Below are 15831 nucleotides of genomic sequence, written 5' to 3'. Positions count from 1 at the left end.
TTTTACGGACATTGCCCTGTTGACTTTTTAAACTGTGCCCTGTGGGCGCATCCACAGTCTAGGAAACAGGGTAGTCCAATTAGGTCCAGGGGCTTCAGTTCCCGCAAGGTGGGTTTTGGGGGTTTGTTAAGGGAAACGGATGGAAAGCAGTTCAAGATCTCGGAAGGAAAGCAAAGAATGTCCTAGCAGCTCCTGGAGAGACTGCGATGGAGTGAATTTGGCAGAAGGAACTTTGCTTTGTGGTGCTCACCACCACCAGACCACCCAAAGGCAAGATCTCCGGTGCTTTTCTTTTCTCCTGGGGCTTCGGCTCAGCTCTGGTGGAGACATCTGGTTGTCCTCCTTTTTCTCCTGGGCTCCAGAAGCTGCTGAGACTTGCTCAGAGGAGGTATCCCTGGCGTACGGCCTCCGAGGAGGGATGGCAGAGGTCTTCTCCTTCCAACCTTGGGAAGAAGCTGGCTGGGACAAATGAGCTCCAGAGAACATGGAAAGGAGGCCAGGGTGGTGGTGGTGGCACATTTGGGTCCCACGAAGGATTCCTGGTCTTGCATGAAGAAGACCAGCAGATGTTATGCCAGCTCTGGTTTCATGCAAGCCATGGCAGCAGCTTGGCTCACTTGCTTGAATCACCGGCAACAACCAGGCTAGCCAGCCGCTCTGGTGTTCCCTCCACCTGGGAGACCTCTGACACAACTCTTGAATCAAAGTCAGACAGGCAACAATTCAACAGGTACAGAGAAGCTAAAGCTTCCCTGAGGATCAATGCAAGAAGAATGGAGTTAGATTTTTTTTTTTTTAAAAAAAACGATTTCTTCATACCTACTGTTTTAAAGAGAAATTTGAATTTAAATGTAAACATAAACAGGTTTGGAAGAGAAAGGAAGAAAGTGTCAATAGGCCAAGCCAACTCAATGAAGAAAAGACTGAAGGAGTGAAAGTTTTTGCATCCACAGGCTCCAAATGAAGGAACGCATCTCCTTGGTCACAGAATAGCAGAGTTGAAGGGGACTTTGGAGGTCTTCTAGTCCAACCCCCTGCTCAGGCAGGAAGCCTCTACCATTTCAGGTGTTGGAGTATTCACAACTTCTGGAAACAAAATATCAAAGTGCAGAGAGACCTGAGAGACACCCAGCTGGTCTTGTCTAGCTCTGATTATCCTTGTGTAACGTGTAGTTGTGCCCGCTGCAGGAACGGAAAGACTAAGGAAGAAAAGTTGTTGCCTTTAATTGTGGTACTGAGGAAATTTATGGAGAACAGAGGAGCTCATCAGAAGATCAAATCATTTTGCAATACCGGGAGGAGGTCTGCAGGAGGTCAAAAAAGTCAAGATGGCAGCAATGGCCGTGGGATCAATGCTCTCTGTGGCACCAATAAAGAGAAATAGGGGTTCAGCTGCAATGGTTTTGGTTGCCACCTCTGCAGACACCCCCAAATGACATAAACGGTCATCTAAAACCAGCCTGCTGCCCAGGATGAGTCTTATCTGAAATATTTGGGGCACTTCATGAGAAGACGTAGTTGAAGAAGACCTTGATCCCAAAAAGGGGGTGTTGATACAAGCAGGAATGGAGAAGGTCTCCTTAGGGACGTCCCTGAAGGCCAGTCTGGGAGACATGAGGGTCCTCAGACCAGAGAGAGACCAGGACTTGATGGAACAACCATACCCATCTTCCTGAACCTTCGAAGATGGGGTGTCCTTGACTGATGGTTGCGTCCATTGATGGACCAGGGTGATTTGGAGAGAGGAAGGGAAGGGGAAACAGGCATTCTCTGCAGTGCATCTGATGCTCTTTTGGGGGGGGGTGTCTCCCTGTTCCTTCCCCTTCCTGAACATTGCAAGTTGTCTTCCAGGGAGGGTCTCTGTGTTAGGTTTGCTGGGTCCTTCTTAGGGGTGTTGCAGGAGCCCCTTTGTTTAGAGAAAAGCCAGTGGCCGTTAGGGGAGGGAAAGTCCAACGAAAGGGGAAAAAACGGGCATTTCGTTTTTGTTCGTTCCAGAGCAGGAGCCGATGTTTTTTCAGGAAGTGGAGCTCAAAATCCCAATCTTTCTCGTCTTCCAGGGAGGGTGGCGAGGCGGGCCTCGTCCTTAACACGTTCTCTGATTAATCAGTGCCAATTTCCTCCAATTATGAGCCTTATTTGGTCTTTTAAAAAAACGGCTCCCTTGATAGCAGAGAGAATGTGAACATGGCCAGGCTGGTTTCCGCTGGAAGAATTCAGACTCTGGTTTGCAGCGTGAAGAGGCTCCAGGCTGCAGTTCTAAGATGTGAAATAAAGTGTTTTCTCTCCCTCCCTCCCTCCCTTTCTTTCTCTTTCCCCCTCTCTTCCTCTTACTCTCTCCCTCTCTCTCACTCTCTTCCTTTCTTTCTCTCCTCCCTCTCTTCTTCTTCCTTTTCCTCTCTCTCCCTCTCTCTCCCTCTTTCTCTCTTTCTCTCTCTCTTTCTTTCTCTCTCCCTTTCTTTCTCTCCCCCCTCTTCCTCTTCCTTTTCCTCTCTCTCCTCTTTCTCTCTCTTTCTCTCTTTCTCTTTCTCTCTCTCTCTCCCTTTCTTTCTCAACCCTGCTCCCTCCCTCTCTCATTGTGGCTGGCCTCGCCTAAATCTTCTCCCTTTTAAGTGTAAATTTTAAATTTTTACTGTATTTTAAAATATGGGTATTTTAAATTATGGGTATCAATTCAGCCAAATTTATTGAATTCATTTTATTCGATTTTAAATTTTGTATATGTATGTGTTTTATTTCATGGCTGTTCACCGCCCTGAGTCCTTCGGGAGTAGGGCGGTATAGAAATTCAATAAAATAAATAAATAAATAAATTGTGTGTGTGTGTATGTGTGTGTGTGTGTGTGAGAGAGAGAGAGAGAGAAAAGGAGGATTATATAGGTATACAAACATTTATTTATGTATTTATTTATTTATTAGTTTGATTCATATGCCGCCCTTCTCCTGAGACTCAGGGCGGCTTACAATGCTTTTAAGCAATAGCCTTCATACTTTAATGACCATTCAAACTTACAGCTGCACTGAAAGAAGTGGCCTATGGCCATTTTTCACACTTATGACCATGGTGGTGCTAGGAGCCCTGGTGGCGCAGTGGTGAGAATGAAGTACTTCAGGCTAACTTACTGCTCACTCCAGCAGTTCGATCCTGACCGGCTCAAGGGCGACTCAGCCTCCTATTCTTCTGAGGACCCAGGTGGTTGGGGGCAAGAGGCTGACTCTGTAGGGTGCTGAGAAGGTATTGTGTTGGCTCTACTCCAGCCTTACTCCTAAATGTTAACTAATAGAAGACATTTAGCAAGTCTCCTATTGGCTCTGCCTGAGCCCTGCCCCTTATCTTAGCAATAGCTCTTGTATGCTGTGCCTGACAGCCGGCTCTGGTTTTCTACATTGAAAGCCCCCCCCCCACCCCCAATCTTCACACTCCCTCTTCCTTTACCTTTGCTAAGGAGGCTTTGCACACACACATCTCCTCCCTCCCTCCCTCCCTTTTGAGTTCCCGCCATGCATTGTCACAACAAATGGCTCATCCACTGGATGGGATCCATACTTGGCAAAGAGATCTGCAAGAGATCCCAGGATGGTAAAGTAGATGAAGAGGTCAAAGACACTTTGCAGAAGGACCAACTCCAGATTCTCGGGGGTGACTGGGGTGAACAGCAAATGGGGGGTTTTTAGGCTCCTACCTCGGCAGGCATAGTTTGCAATGAGACAGATCAAGACCAGAAGATGGTTAAATTACAATTTATTAGAATATTCTGATCAAAGGGGTTCTTCTCATTCAAAGAGGGAGCCCAGATCCCTCTTAGCTTGCATTCCGTTTTATAGCTAAGAATCTGGGATCTTACTCTCATTCCCTCTCCCCCCACCCCCCCCACCCCCCACCCCGCATCTAAAACTGCAATCCGCATTTCTGAATTTCAGGTTCCTTTGTGCCTTGCAAAGAATGGCTGTGTAGGTGATTCTCCCTGTAAAAATGCACTTCAGATCTTTAGAGGAAAAGAAAGAATGAGAAAGAAAGAGGAAGTGAGAAAGAGAAAATAGAGAAAGAGAAAAGGAAGAGAAGGAAGGAGAAAAAAGAGAAGGAATGAAGGAGAAAGAAAGAATGAGAAAGAAAAAGAAGGAAGAGTAAGGAAGAAGGAAGAGAAAAGGAGGGAAGGAGGAGAAAGAAAGAAAGAAATGAAGAAAGAAAGAAAAACTGTATATATGTTCATGTGAACCCCCAACTAACTTCAACATAGAAGGAGAGAAGGGAATAGGAAGGAAGGAAGGAAAGAAGAAAGGAAAGAAAGGAAGTATATTTCATGTGAACCCCCAACTAACTTCAACATAGGAGAGAAGGAAGGAAGAGGAGAAAAGGAAAGAAAGAAAGAAAGAAAGAAAGAATATGTGTTCATGTGAACCCCCAACTAACTTCAACATAGTTTACTGAGGTAACCCAAGTCCCTGGTTTTAACAGTGCTCTGGCCTCGTCCCCTTGGCCTGTGTTCACACAAATAACCGGCCCACCCCTTAGACCCTGTTGAGTTTGCAGGCAGTATGTCCGTCCGTCCGTCCGTCTCTTCCACCGCCTGCCTGAGTGTCGTCTTTTTCTCCCGAAGATCCCGAGTGCATTTTCCTCCGGGGGGAATGTTATGCCTGGCAAGGCTGAAACCTGAGATTCAGAAATGCGGATGGCAATTTCAGTGGCATGAGAGCCTGGGGTGGAGGGGGAGGGGTGTAGGGGGAGGGACCAGAGGAATCCTGCAAGAGGAAGCCTGGTGGCCTGTCTGTCTCCCCCTCCTCCCCACCCGGATGAAAATAGAGACCGTCGGCTAAATGGGACCACCTCTATTTTTGCTCCCAACCTCTTTGGCAAGGCTGGGCAGACGCCTCTCCGCATTGCTGGAGACCCAAACCGGGTTCAGAATTGCATTCCGATCTTTGACCAGCCTAAGAGGAAGAAATAGCAGCCCCAACCCTGGGAAATAAGAACAAAGAAGAAACCGCAATACAATTGTCCTAAGTAAAAAGAAAGTATTCAGATTGTTACAAGGGAACAGCGGGGGTTGGACTAGAAGACCTCACAGGTCCCTTCCAACTCTGTTATTCTGCTATTCACACTTTTATTATTTATTCATTCAATTTATTGGCCACCCATTTTTGTACGTTTAGTCTTTATATGCTCCTAGGGAGATGCTGGTGATGATCAATTCAGTTTATATTCCTCCTTTAGAACGGCAGAAAAAACCAACTTGCCTCCCATGGAGGACCTGTATCCTGCATGAGTCAAAAAGGGGCCTGGGAAAATATCTACAGACCCCTTGCATCCTGCATATAAACTCTTTCAACTCCTACCCTCAAAATGATGCTATAGAGCACTGCACACCAGAACAACTAGACACAAGGACAGTTTTTTCCCAAACGCCATCACTCTGCTCAACAAATAATTCCCTCAACACTGTCAAACTATTTACTAAGTCTGCACTACTATTAATCTTCTCATCGTTCCCACCACCCATCTCCTCCCACTTATGACTGCATGACTGTCACTTTGTTGCTGGTATCCCTACGATTTATATTGTTTTATTTAATTTCCTAGTATGATTTTGATTGTTTATTTAGTATCCTATGACTATCACTAAGTGTTGTACCTTATGATTCATGATGAATGTATTTCTTATGTACACTGAGAGGGTATGCACAGAAGACAAATTCCTTCTGTGTCCAATCACACTGGGCCAATAAAAAAATTCTATTCTATTCTATTCTATACGAATCCACCCTGCAAGTCCTTTGAAACACATATTGCTCTGCGTCTCTTCTGGGAAACGGCTGCAGAGTGACCATATATAGCTGCTGTCAGTTCAGTTGCCGGACTGGGAGGAGAGGGGGAGGGGGAGGGGGAGACGAAGGGGGGAGGGAGGGTCCGGCTGCAGCTGCCCCAGACGAACCTTCCGCCAGCCTTTGGCCCTGGAGACCCTCCTATTGTTCTGGGGTCCTGATTTAGGAGTCACTTCCTTTTCCTCTGGGGTGTTTGAGCAGCGCCCGGCATTGGCCGAGGCTCTTGGCCCAACCTCCCAAGGGACTCTGCGTGTTTCGGCCTGGCTTAATTTATGGGCTAACAGAAGGAAATATTCGGCACGCCAGAGCAGCCCAAGATAGAATTTGGAGCAACTGCCAGATAAGCTGAGTTAACCCTCTCCAAGCACCGGTTTCCAATTCAGACAAAGCTCGTTTGACCATCCAGGTTCCACCTGTAACCAAGGGGTTCCAGGTGGCTGGACGATTGCATCCAAGGCCCCTCCCAACTCTCTTCTGAGTAATTGATCCAGTTTTGGTCACCAGGTTACAAAAAAGAGGTTGAGACGTTGGAAAACGTGCAGAGAAGAGCAACTGAGATGATTAAAAGCCTGGAAACAAAAACATATGAAGGACAGTTTCAAAATTTGGGTTTGGCCAGTCGAGAGAAAAGAAGGACTCGGGGGGATACGATAGCAGTCTTCCAGTATCTGAGGGGTTGCCACAAAGAGGAGGGGGTCACCTTATTCTCCAGAGCCCCTGAAGGCAGGAGAAGAAACAACGGATGGAGACTAATCCAGGAGAGAAGCAACCTGGAATAAGGGGGCGTTTGGTTTAGCCTGTCTAGTGGTTAAGGCACCAAGTTAGAAACTGGGAGACAGTGAGAAACTCTGTAATTCAGGGTTGAACTGTGGGGTCCTTGGTTCCCTCTGAGCTTGGTGGTTCTCTTGCAGACCTTTCGTGACCCAGCTAGGTTAGATCATCAGTGCAAGAAGGGAGTGGGGTTTGCAGAAAGGAGGAGGAGAAGGAGGAGGAGGAGGAGGAGGAGGAGGAGGAGGAGGAGGAGGACGACGACGACGACGACTGTGGGATCCTTTATGCTCTCTGAGCTTGGTTGTTTTAATTAATTTAATTTAATTAATTAAATTTATATGTCGCCCCTCTCCGAAGACTCAGGGCACCATATAAATATAATTAATATAATTAACTATATTAATAATATAAGCCCAACTAGGGAACATCATCAGTGCTAGAATGGAGTGGGATTTCCTCTCTATTTGCATACAAGTGGCTTGCCCTGTCAACATGGTTGGGAATGTTGCTTTCTTCTTGGTGTCAACTTTTGTTGATAGGTTGTGCTATGGGGATTTCTACAGATAATCCTTGATTTACGGCCGCAATTAGGATCAGAATTTGTATTGCTAAGCAATAACGGTTGTTAAGTGAGTCATGTTCAGCTAGCTCATGAACCAAATCTTTTGCTCTGACTTCCCTCCACCCCTGACTTCTGCCTGCAAGAATATTTTTTGGAACCAGCTGTTCCTGTGTGTGAGTGTGTGTTTCTATCTTGCTCACTTGCTCTGCTGTCTTTTAGGAGTGAAAAAGAGAACGAAGGTAATCAAGAACAACACCAACCCGGTCTGGAACGAGGTGAGTCTGTCTCCAGCGCCATTCGAACACAGATCGCAAAATGTGCAAGTTTGTCCTCCTTGCTCCAAGCAACCCGTTAAGCAGCAGGTCTATCCCTCTTAGGCAGGGAGAATGAGGTCCACAGGAAAAATTAAATTGTTACTATGCTCAGAGAGCAGAACTATAAAGAAGAAGCAATAATAATAATAATAATAATAATAAATAAATAAATATTATTATTATAATTATTATTATTACTCGGAACAGCTTACATCCTCCGACGATACCTTAACAGTTTCTAGGTCCTTGGTTAGGACTCGAGCTGCTGAGCTATTAACCAGTCTCAAAGGCTGTGAATCTCACCAAAGATTAACCAATAATAATAATAAAAGACAAGATCATATATTACAATTAGTCGTGGACTGTCTACATAATTTTGCAGACAGAATAACACAATTTAGTTACACTTTAGGAAATTACATTGGACGTAAAATTGAAGGTAAAAAGTTTGGGGTTTCCTGAGTATTTTATCAGGAAGTGAGTCCCTGGGTCCTTAGAGAAGTTACAGCATGTAAGTTACAGTCCTCGACTTACGACCACAAATGAGGCCAACATTTCTGTTGCCAAATGAGACCGCTTCGCCCCCATTTTACGTCCTTTCTTGCCACAGTTGTTAAGTGAATCACTGCACAGCACTACGTTGAGTTAGTAACCCGGTTGTTAAGTGAATCTGGTTTCCCCATTAACATTGCTTGGTCAGAAAAGGGGATCATGTGACCCCCGTCCCCCGGGACACTGCGACCGTCATAAATATGAGTCAGGTCACCTGGCATCCAAATTCTGATCAGGTGACTGCAGGGGATGCTGCAACGTAAGTGTGTAAAACAGTCATTGGTCGCTTTTTTTCATAAGTAACTTTGAACGGTCACTAAGCGAACCGTTGTAAATAGAGGACTCCCTGTAGTAGGACCTGAGCTGTAAGTAAAGTGGTTTTTAACCATTTTATAAAATCGAAGTGGTTCCATCCCCTGAAATGCTTTTCGTTAAATATTTCCCCGCTGCAACTTCTGCCCTGCCCTTGGTGCTCCTGGGGAGTTGTGTGTTTGTGATAACTTCATAGGTTTCTAGATGCCCCCCGACCCCCAAACACCCCCCCCTCCCCAGTGTCAGTTTCTGTCCCCGTGGGGAAGCCAGGACTGTGAGCTTCCTCTCTTGATCACCCCTTCCTCTTCGTTCTCCCCCGGGAAAGGGAGCCCCTTCAACCCTTCAACGGAGACAATCGAGAGAGAAGTCTTTAGAACTAAATTAGGGTTTCCTTTGCAGGGCCACACCCTGACAATCGTGTCTGTTTATCACACATCCTCTTAGGAGTAGGAAACTTTTAGGTAATCTGGATGGGAATCTGGGTTGTTGATTAAATTTCCTTGAGGGGGGAGGAGAAGGAAATCGGTGAGCACCAAAAGTTTTGTCCGGAGCTGCATACGGCACTAGGACGGACACCTGTGCTGCTTTCGGTGAACTGAAATGGGAAGCCTTTTGAGGTGACATGATAAGCAGTCTTCCAATATTTGAGGGGCAGCCCCAAAGAAGAGGGGGTGCTCAACCTATTCTCCAAAGCCCCCGAAGGCAGGAAAAGAAACAATGGATGGACACTCCTCAAGGAGAGAAGCCACCTGGAATTGAGGAGAAACTTCCTAAAAGCGAGGACAATGAATCAGTGGAACAGAAGTTGCCTTCAGAAGTTGTAGGGGCTCCATCACTGGAGGTTTTTAAAAAGAGACTGGACAGTCACTTCTCTGAGATGGTATAGGTTCTCCTGCTTGAGTAGGGGCTGGACTAGAAGACCTCCAAGGTCCCTTCCAAGTCTGTTCTTCTGTCCTTGATTGGTTTCCATCCATTGCTTCTTGTCCTGCCTTCGGGTGCCTTGGAGAATAGGTGGACCCCCTCTTCTCTGTGGCAGCCCCCCAATATTGGAATCTTATCTGCTTATCTTGTCACCCTTAGTCCTTCTTTTCCGTGTTGAGTTCCAACCCTATTGAGGATTGACCAGATCTTATGGGATGGATTGAGTCCTTTTGGTTCAGCATATGCTAAATCAATCAATCAATCAATCAATCAATCAATCAATCAATCAATCAATCATCCTACTTCAGATTCAATTTCTGTTCTGAAGTTCCTTCCAACGTTTCTCCCATCTTCTCTTAGGGCTTTGAGTGGGACCTGAAAGGTGTCCCATTGGACCAGAATGCTGAGCTCCACGTGGTGGTCAAGGACCATGAAACCATGGGCAGAAACAGGTGGGGCTCCCAGGAATATGTGTCTCTGTGTGTCTGTTGGAATTCATTGTTGGCATGTATTTTTATGCGACAACTACAGTAGTATTTAGCCAGTGGATGGCAGTGTTTACAAATTTGGATCTGTGATATATAGTATACTCTATGCTCTTTTCTTCTGAGTAGAGTTTCCTGTTTCCTGTTACAGTTAAATACCGGTAGTTGAGCAGTAAAGCACATGGTGGCTGTGCTCTTTGTTTGTTCTGTGTGGTGCTTTATGTAAACGGAATGCCTAATAGTGTCACAAAAAAATCAATATGGCGAACACCGAGGTGTGAACAAAGTCTCACTTGGAGGTTTTCTGTACTTTTCAGAGTTTATTAGCTGGTTCTCCCTTTGACCTAGAGTGTATTGAACTGTTTGCTTCTTACTTTGAAAATACTGTCTCTTGAGCATGTGCAGAGGGCACTCCTCTCACTAGGAGCTACCTGACCTGCTTAGAAGGATGCATTTCAAGATTATCATAGCCACTGCTATGATACTGCCCCACTTTACAACCTTTCTTGCCACAGTTATTAATCAAGTCACTGCAGTTGTTAAGTTAATCACATGGTTGTTAAGTGAATCTGGCTTCCCCCTTGACTTTAGTTTAATGCGACTTTGCTTGTCAGGAGGTCGCAAAAGGGGATCATGTGACCCCGGGGACACAGTGACCGTTATAAATACGAACCAGTTGCCAAACGTCCACATTTTGATCACGTGACTGCAAGGGATGCTGCAACGGTCGTAAGCGTGAAAAATGGTCATAATTCAAATTTTCAGCATTGCTGTAGTCACTAAACAAACTGTTGTAAGCCAAGGACTACCTACAGAGGAGAAGAAACCTGATTCAGCTCAAGAGAAAGCAGAACTGTCTTTCTCCACCTGGGCAGGTTTAAGCTGTGTGGACTTCAACTCCCCCCCCCTTAGAAGTGCAATATGCAAAGGGCTGATTTAGCCAGGGTGCTGGCAGCTCAAGCAGGACCCTCTATGTTCTGCCCCAGCTACGGACCCCAAAGAACGCAGCACACACAAAGTCTGTACAAACCTTAGTTTACTAAATTAAATTAGTCTTTTTCAAACAAAGGCTGTTAATTAACTTTCTTATCCAAAGAATAAATAATCGTAATCTTACTATGGTTGGCAGAAAGCCCAGAAGCAATTTGCAGGAAACTGATAAGATCAGGATGGGAAGGAAAGTGAACGAAGTTGTTCCCTGCAAATTGCCTCAGTCGTCGTCCTTCCTTAAATAGGCTAAGGGAGTGGCCAATTAGCCCCAAGCCTTACTCTCGAGGAGACCTCCTCCTGAGGAGCCACTCCTGCCTTTTGGCAGCTCTGCGCGCCCGTGCACTGAGAAGAGGCTCCTCCCCTTCTTCCTCTTCACCCATGGAAGCTTCTGGAGGTTCTGAAGGCCCTGGCTGAATCCCCGCCTCTGGCACCACATCTTCTCCAGCCTCCTCACTGTCCGACTCGAGCGCCAGCTGCATAGGCTGCTGGCACAGCACCACACCAGCCTCCTCGCTGTCGGAATCAGCTACTAGCTGCAGAGGCCGCTGACGGGTCACAACACTCTACTTCAGTAAGAGAGAAACCCACCCTAGGGACAAAATCATCACGTGAAGTCTTAGTACCGCTGTATAAAGCCACACCTGGAATGCTGCACCCAGTTTTGGTCCCCACATTACAAAAAATGCATTGAGACTTTGGAAAAAGTGCAGAGAAGAACAACTAGGATGATCAAAGGCCTGGAGGCTCAAACATAGGAAGGACGGCTGCAGGATTTGGGTTTGGCTACTCTAGAGGAAAGGTGGATTTGGGGAGACATGAAAGCAGTCTTCTGGTATTTGAGGGGCTGCCAGAAAAAAAGAGAGGGTCAATTTATTCCCCAAAGCACCAGAAGGCAAGAAACAAGGGAGGGAAACTAAACCAGGAGAGAAGCAACCTGGAATTGAGGAGAAACTTCCTAACAGTGGGAACAATTAACCAGTGGAACAACCTGCCACCAGAAGTTGCGGGTGCTTCATCACTGGAAGTTTTGAAGAAGAGACCGGACAGCCACTTGTCTGAAATAGTCTAGGCCTAGAGTCTCCTTCTTGGGCAGGGCATTGGACTAGAAGACCTCTAAGGTCCCTTCCAACTCTATTCTATTCTAACACCCCCTCGCTTCAAATGTGATGCCGGCATCACCTCTGTCAAATTCAAAATCTGGGCGTAGTGAGAATCCTCCGACAGCTGCCAAGACAGGAACTTAAAAATAGCCGGATGGCTCACAGGAGAAGCAAATATTCCCAGCAAGAGAAAGACTTAGCTAAGCTCTGGGGAATTTGGAAGGAGGCTCCTGTCCAAGACCTTTCCTTCCTTCTTTCTTTCTTTCTTTCTTTCTTTCTTTCTTTCTTTCTTTCTTTCTTTCTTTCTTTCTTTCTTTCTTTCTTTCTTTCTTTCTTTCTTTCTTTCTTTCTTTCCTTCCTTCCTTCCTTCCTTCCTTCCTTCCTTCCTTCCTTCCTTCCTTCCTTCCTTCCTTCCTTCCTTTATTTATTTTTCACATTTTTGAACCATTCATCTCCCTCAGAGAGGGACTTGGGGGTGGTGTCCAATCAAATGTTAAAATATATAAAAACAATGTACAAAAATGAAAAATTTGGAAGGAACGCTGCTAACATTGTTTTAAAAGGCAAAAAGAAAGTTGCAAAAACTCACCTGGCTCAAAACACTTGACTTCTCTGGAAATGGGTCATGAATTTGGACCTGAATTTCAGGAGAGTCAGCTGTGGGGGACGACACACAACACCTGGTGTGTCTGTATGTGTGTGTGTGTGTCCCCGTCCAGCTGCAGTTTGGGTCAAATCTCTCCATCTAGGAAAAGTGGGTAAGAATGGGAATGGATCAGTAGTGGGTTTCAATCAATGTAACAACCGGTTTACTTCGCGCTCCTCCTCCTCCTCCTCTTCAGAACCCCCCCTTCCTCCTAGCACTGATGATGTTCCCTAGTTGGGTCATGAAACGTCTGTAAGTATCAATTTTCGCCTGGAGAAAGTACAAACTTCCATTAAGCTAACTCATCAAAAGAAAGAAAAGTTTAACCAGAAAAAAAAATTCTCAATTGTTATGCAATACTCCTGGAAATATTTACCCACATTCACATTAAGGTTAATTGATACTTTAAAACTTTATATGTATTATATTACTCTCTGCAATTCTATCCATATTATTATATTTTTTTCTGTATTTTTTAATAATTTTCAATAAAAAATTAAAAAAAAAAACGTCTGTAAGAAAGGCATCAACCTCAGCCCCCAGGCCCCCCTCATTTCAACCTCGGGCTACATTTTCCCTGCCACTTTGACTTTTCTTGACCGCCTGCAAAAGTTAAACCCGGTGCCAAAAGCCGGACCTTCAGACTGGACCTTCTCCCTGGGACAGGCGAGGCCCTGAGATCTCCCTTCCCAAAGCAAAAGAGGCAGCCCCTGGGTGGATGGGGTGGACCCGTCCCTTCTCCTGCTCCCGGGAACTCAGCCGGGGTGCGCCTCTTTTGGGGTGCTCCTTGGGAGAACCCCCCAGTCCCTCCAGCATGGCCGGGCCAAAGCAACAGGAAGAGCCTTTGGGGGGGTGGGGGGGAAACGGCCGTCTCCGCTGAACAATGCCGGGAAGCGAGAAGGGAAGTGACCCCAGGAGGACCCAAGGATTCCACCAGACTCCTGGCCAGAAGTGACTCCGATCCTGACTTTTGGCCACGGCTGGAACACGAGCTGACAAAGTGTCCCGCGAGACTGTTTTTTCCCCTTCCTTTTCAAAGCCACTCTGAATAATCGTTTGTCAGTCTCCGTCTTGGAAAAATTTCACGTTTCCTGCCCAGGTTGGTTCCTCTTCAGGAGGGCCTATTTTTGGGATCTGGTCGATAAGCTGAGATTTGGGAGAATTTTTTTTCCCCTGTGCTTCCTGGCTTATCCCCATATCAGAGTTTCAGGCTGAAAGCAGAGAGTATTGGTGTAAATATATATACTGCATGTATGTACATATGTATATGTGTGTGGGTATACACATACATATATACAAATACACATACATACACACACACATCTGTCTATCTATCTATCTATCATCTACAGCAGTGTTTCTCAACCTTGGTAGCTTGAAGATGGGTGGACTTCAACTCCCAGAATCCCCCAGCCAGCAGAGCTGGCTGGGGGATTCTGGGAGTTGAAGTCCACCCATCTTCAAGCTTCCAAGGTTGAGAAACACTGATCTACAGTATCTATCTATCTATTATCAGCAGTTGAGACCAAAATTTCTGTTGCTGAGTGAGACATTGCTTAAGCGAGTTGTGCTCCATTTTACGACCTTCCTTGCCCCAGTTGTTAAGTGAATCACTACAGTTGTTAATTTAGCCCCACCGTTCTTAAGTGAACCTGGCTTCCCACATCGACTCGGCTTGTCAGAGGTTCACAAAAGGAGATCATGTGACCTTGGGACACTTCGACCGTCATAAATACAGGCCTGAATTTTGATCACATGAGCATGGGGATGCGTCAATGGTCGTAAGGGTGAAAAACGGTCATAAGTTGCTTTTTTCAGGGCCCTTGTAACTTTGAACGGTCACTAAACGTGTACTGTTGGAAGTCGAGGACTTCCTCTGTAGCCGGCCAACTCACCTGCAGTGACTTTCTTTCTGACAGGTTTCTGGGGGAAGCACACGTGCCCCTCCGGGATGTCTTGTTCTCCCCTAATCTGGCTGCCAGCTTCAATGCCCCTCTGCTGGATGCCAGGAGGCAGAACACGGGGGTAAGTCCACCTTGCGGGTGACGGGGGTGGGGGGGCTCTCCTGGGAAGGAAAAGCCCCCTTTGCTGATGGTGGAGCAGGCTGGGGAATTCTGGGAGTTGAAAGTCCAGCCGTCTTCAAGGTGGAGAAACCTTGGTCTGGAGGAAAGAGGCCGGGGTCAGCAGATCAAAGTGGCTCTGGGTCTCCCAGGAGTTATGGGGGATGCAGTAGGACCACATGAGGAGGTCCATGGCTGGAGAAAGCCTTAATGCAGTGCTTCTCAAACTTGGCAATTTTCTAGATATGATACAGATATGAAAAAAATACGGCTTTTATATAGGACAAACAACTTTTGATAAGACACTGTTGAGCTCTGATGAAAAATTAATTAAGAAGGTATATAACTTTTTGCTAAATTTAAAAACGGAGGATGAGCAAATAAAAAACACAATGGGACAGTGGGAAAAAAAGCTTTGGCTATAAGCATGGCGATTTGAAGGTGGGTGGACTTCAACTCCCAGAATTCTGGCTGGCTGGGGAATTCTGGGAGTTGAAGTCCACCCACCTTCAAGTCTCCAAGCTTGGGGATCATTGTTCTAGAGAGCATCTAGAAGAGCACCGAGCAAGAGTTGGCTTTAATTTATTTTCCTTGCCTGACTCAAAGGTTCCGGAAAGAACCTCTTATAACATCTTACGCTCCGTGAGGGTGACAGTTCCTAGGTTGCCACCTGTTTCATTTTAACGGCGGATGTTGCCTAGTTTCGATGGGGAATGGTGATTGCGTATGGTTTGCTGCAAGGTGGAGATCAGAGACGGGTTAGGTTGTTCGGTTGTTAACTGATTGGAAGGGCTGGGAAGTTGTTGTTACAATGGCTTTTCTGATTTGTGCAGTGCAGTGCGTAAATAATAAAACAAACATCGCCATGCGGGAGTCGTGTTTTGGGAATTCAGGCGGAGGCTCTCTTTAAAGCAGCCGCATCAGCCTGAATGAAGAAGCAGCTGCTTTACAGAGGTCCTGGTTGCCCCAGCCTCTGGACCTAAGCCTCCTTTTGAGGGAGCATCCAGGCCCTTCATCCGATCCTTTCTATTTTGCAGGGGTGCCTGATCCTCCAAGTCTCCTACACGCCACCCCCGGGAGCAGCTCCTTTCATCCCTCCTCCGGCCCCTCCGGAACCAAATCCGACCCTCCCTGAGCTGGACATGGTGACAGGTAAGGAGGTGAACCATCCCAGCCTAACTCTGTCCCAGGGCAAATAGTATGCAGATGGAGAGGGTTGGAATGGACTAGAAGCTGTTCAAGCAGGAGACCCCATCACAGTGATGGCTAACCTTTTTGCCATTGCGTGCCAAAAGCGGGGG

General features: G+C 46.3%; 1 protein-coding gene across 10 annotated transcripts in view; it reads left to right on the top strand.

The window, feature by feature from the left end:
• The window catches only part of DYSF (dysferlin), a 124840-nt gene that overhangs the window by 10968 nt on the left and 98041 nt on the right, over window positions 1-15831 (top strand). For all 10 annotated transcript variants that reach the window (XM_087874428.1, XM_087874423.1, XM_087874421.1 and 7 more), the window contains exons 2-5: window positions 7370-7425; window positions 9610-9701; window positions 14390-14495; window positions 15568-15682. In XM_087874428.1, coding sequence (XP_087730554.1) covers window positions 7370-7425; window positions 9610-9701; window positions 14390-14495; window positions 15568-15682 — 369 coding nt within the window. The remainder of the gene's footprint in view (window positions 1-7369; window positions 7426-9609; window positions 9702-14389; window positions 14496-15567; window positions 15683-15831) is intronic.

This window comes from Pantherophis guttatus, chromosome 8, assembly GCF_059756535.1.
Source record: "Pantherophis guttatus breed Tessera chromosome 8, ASM5975653v1, whole genome shotgun sequence".
Taxonomy (NCBI): domain Eukaryota; kingdom Metazoa; phylum Chordata; class Lepidosauria; order Squamata; family Colubridae; genus Pantherophis; species Pantherophis guttatus.
This window is presented reverse-complemented; position numbering and strand designations above follow the sequence as displayed.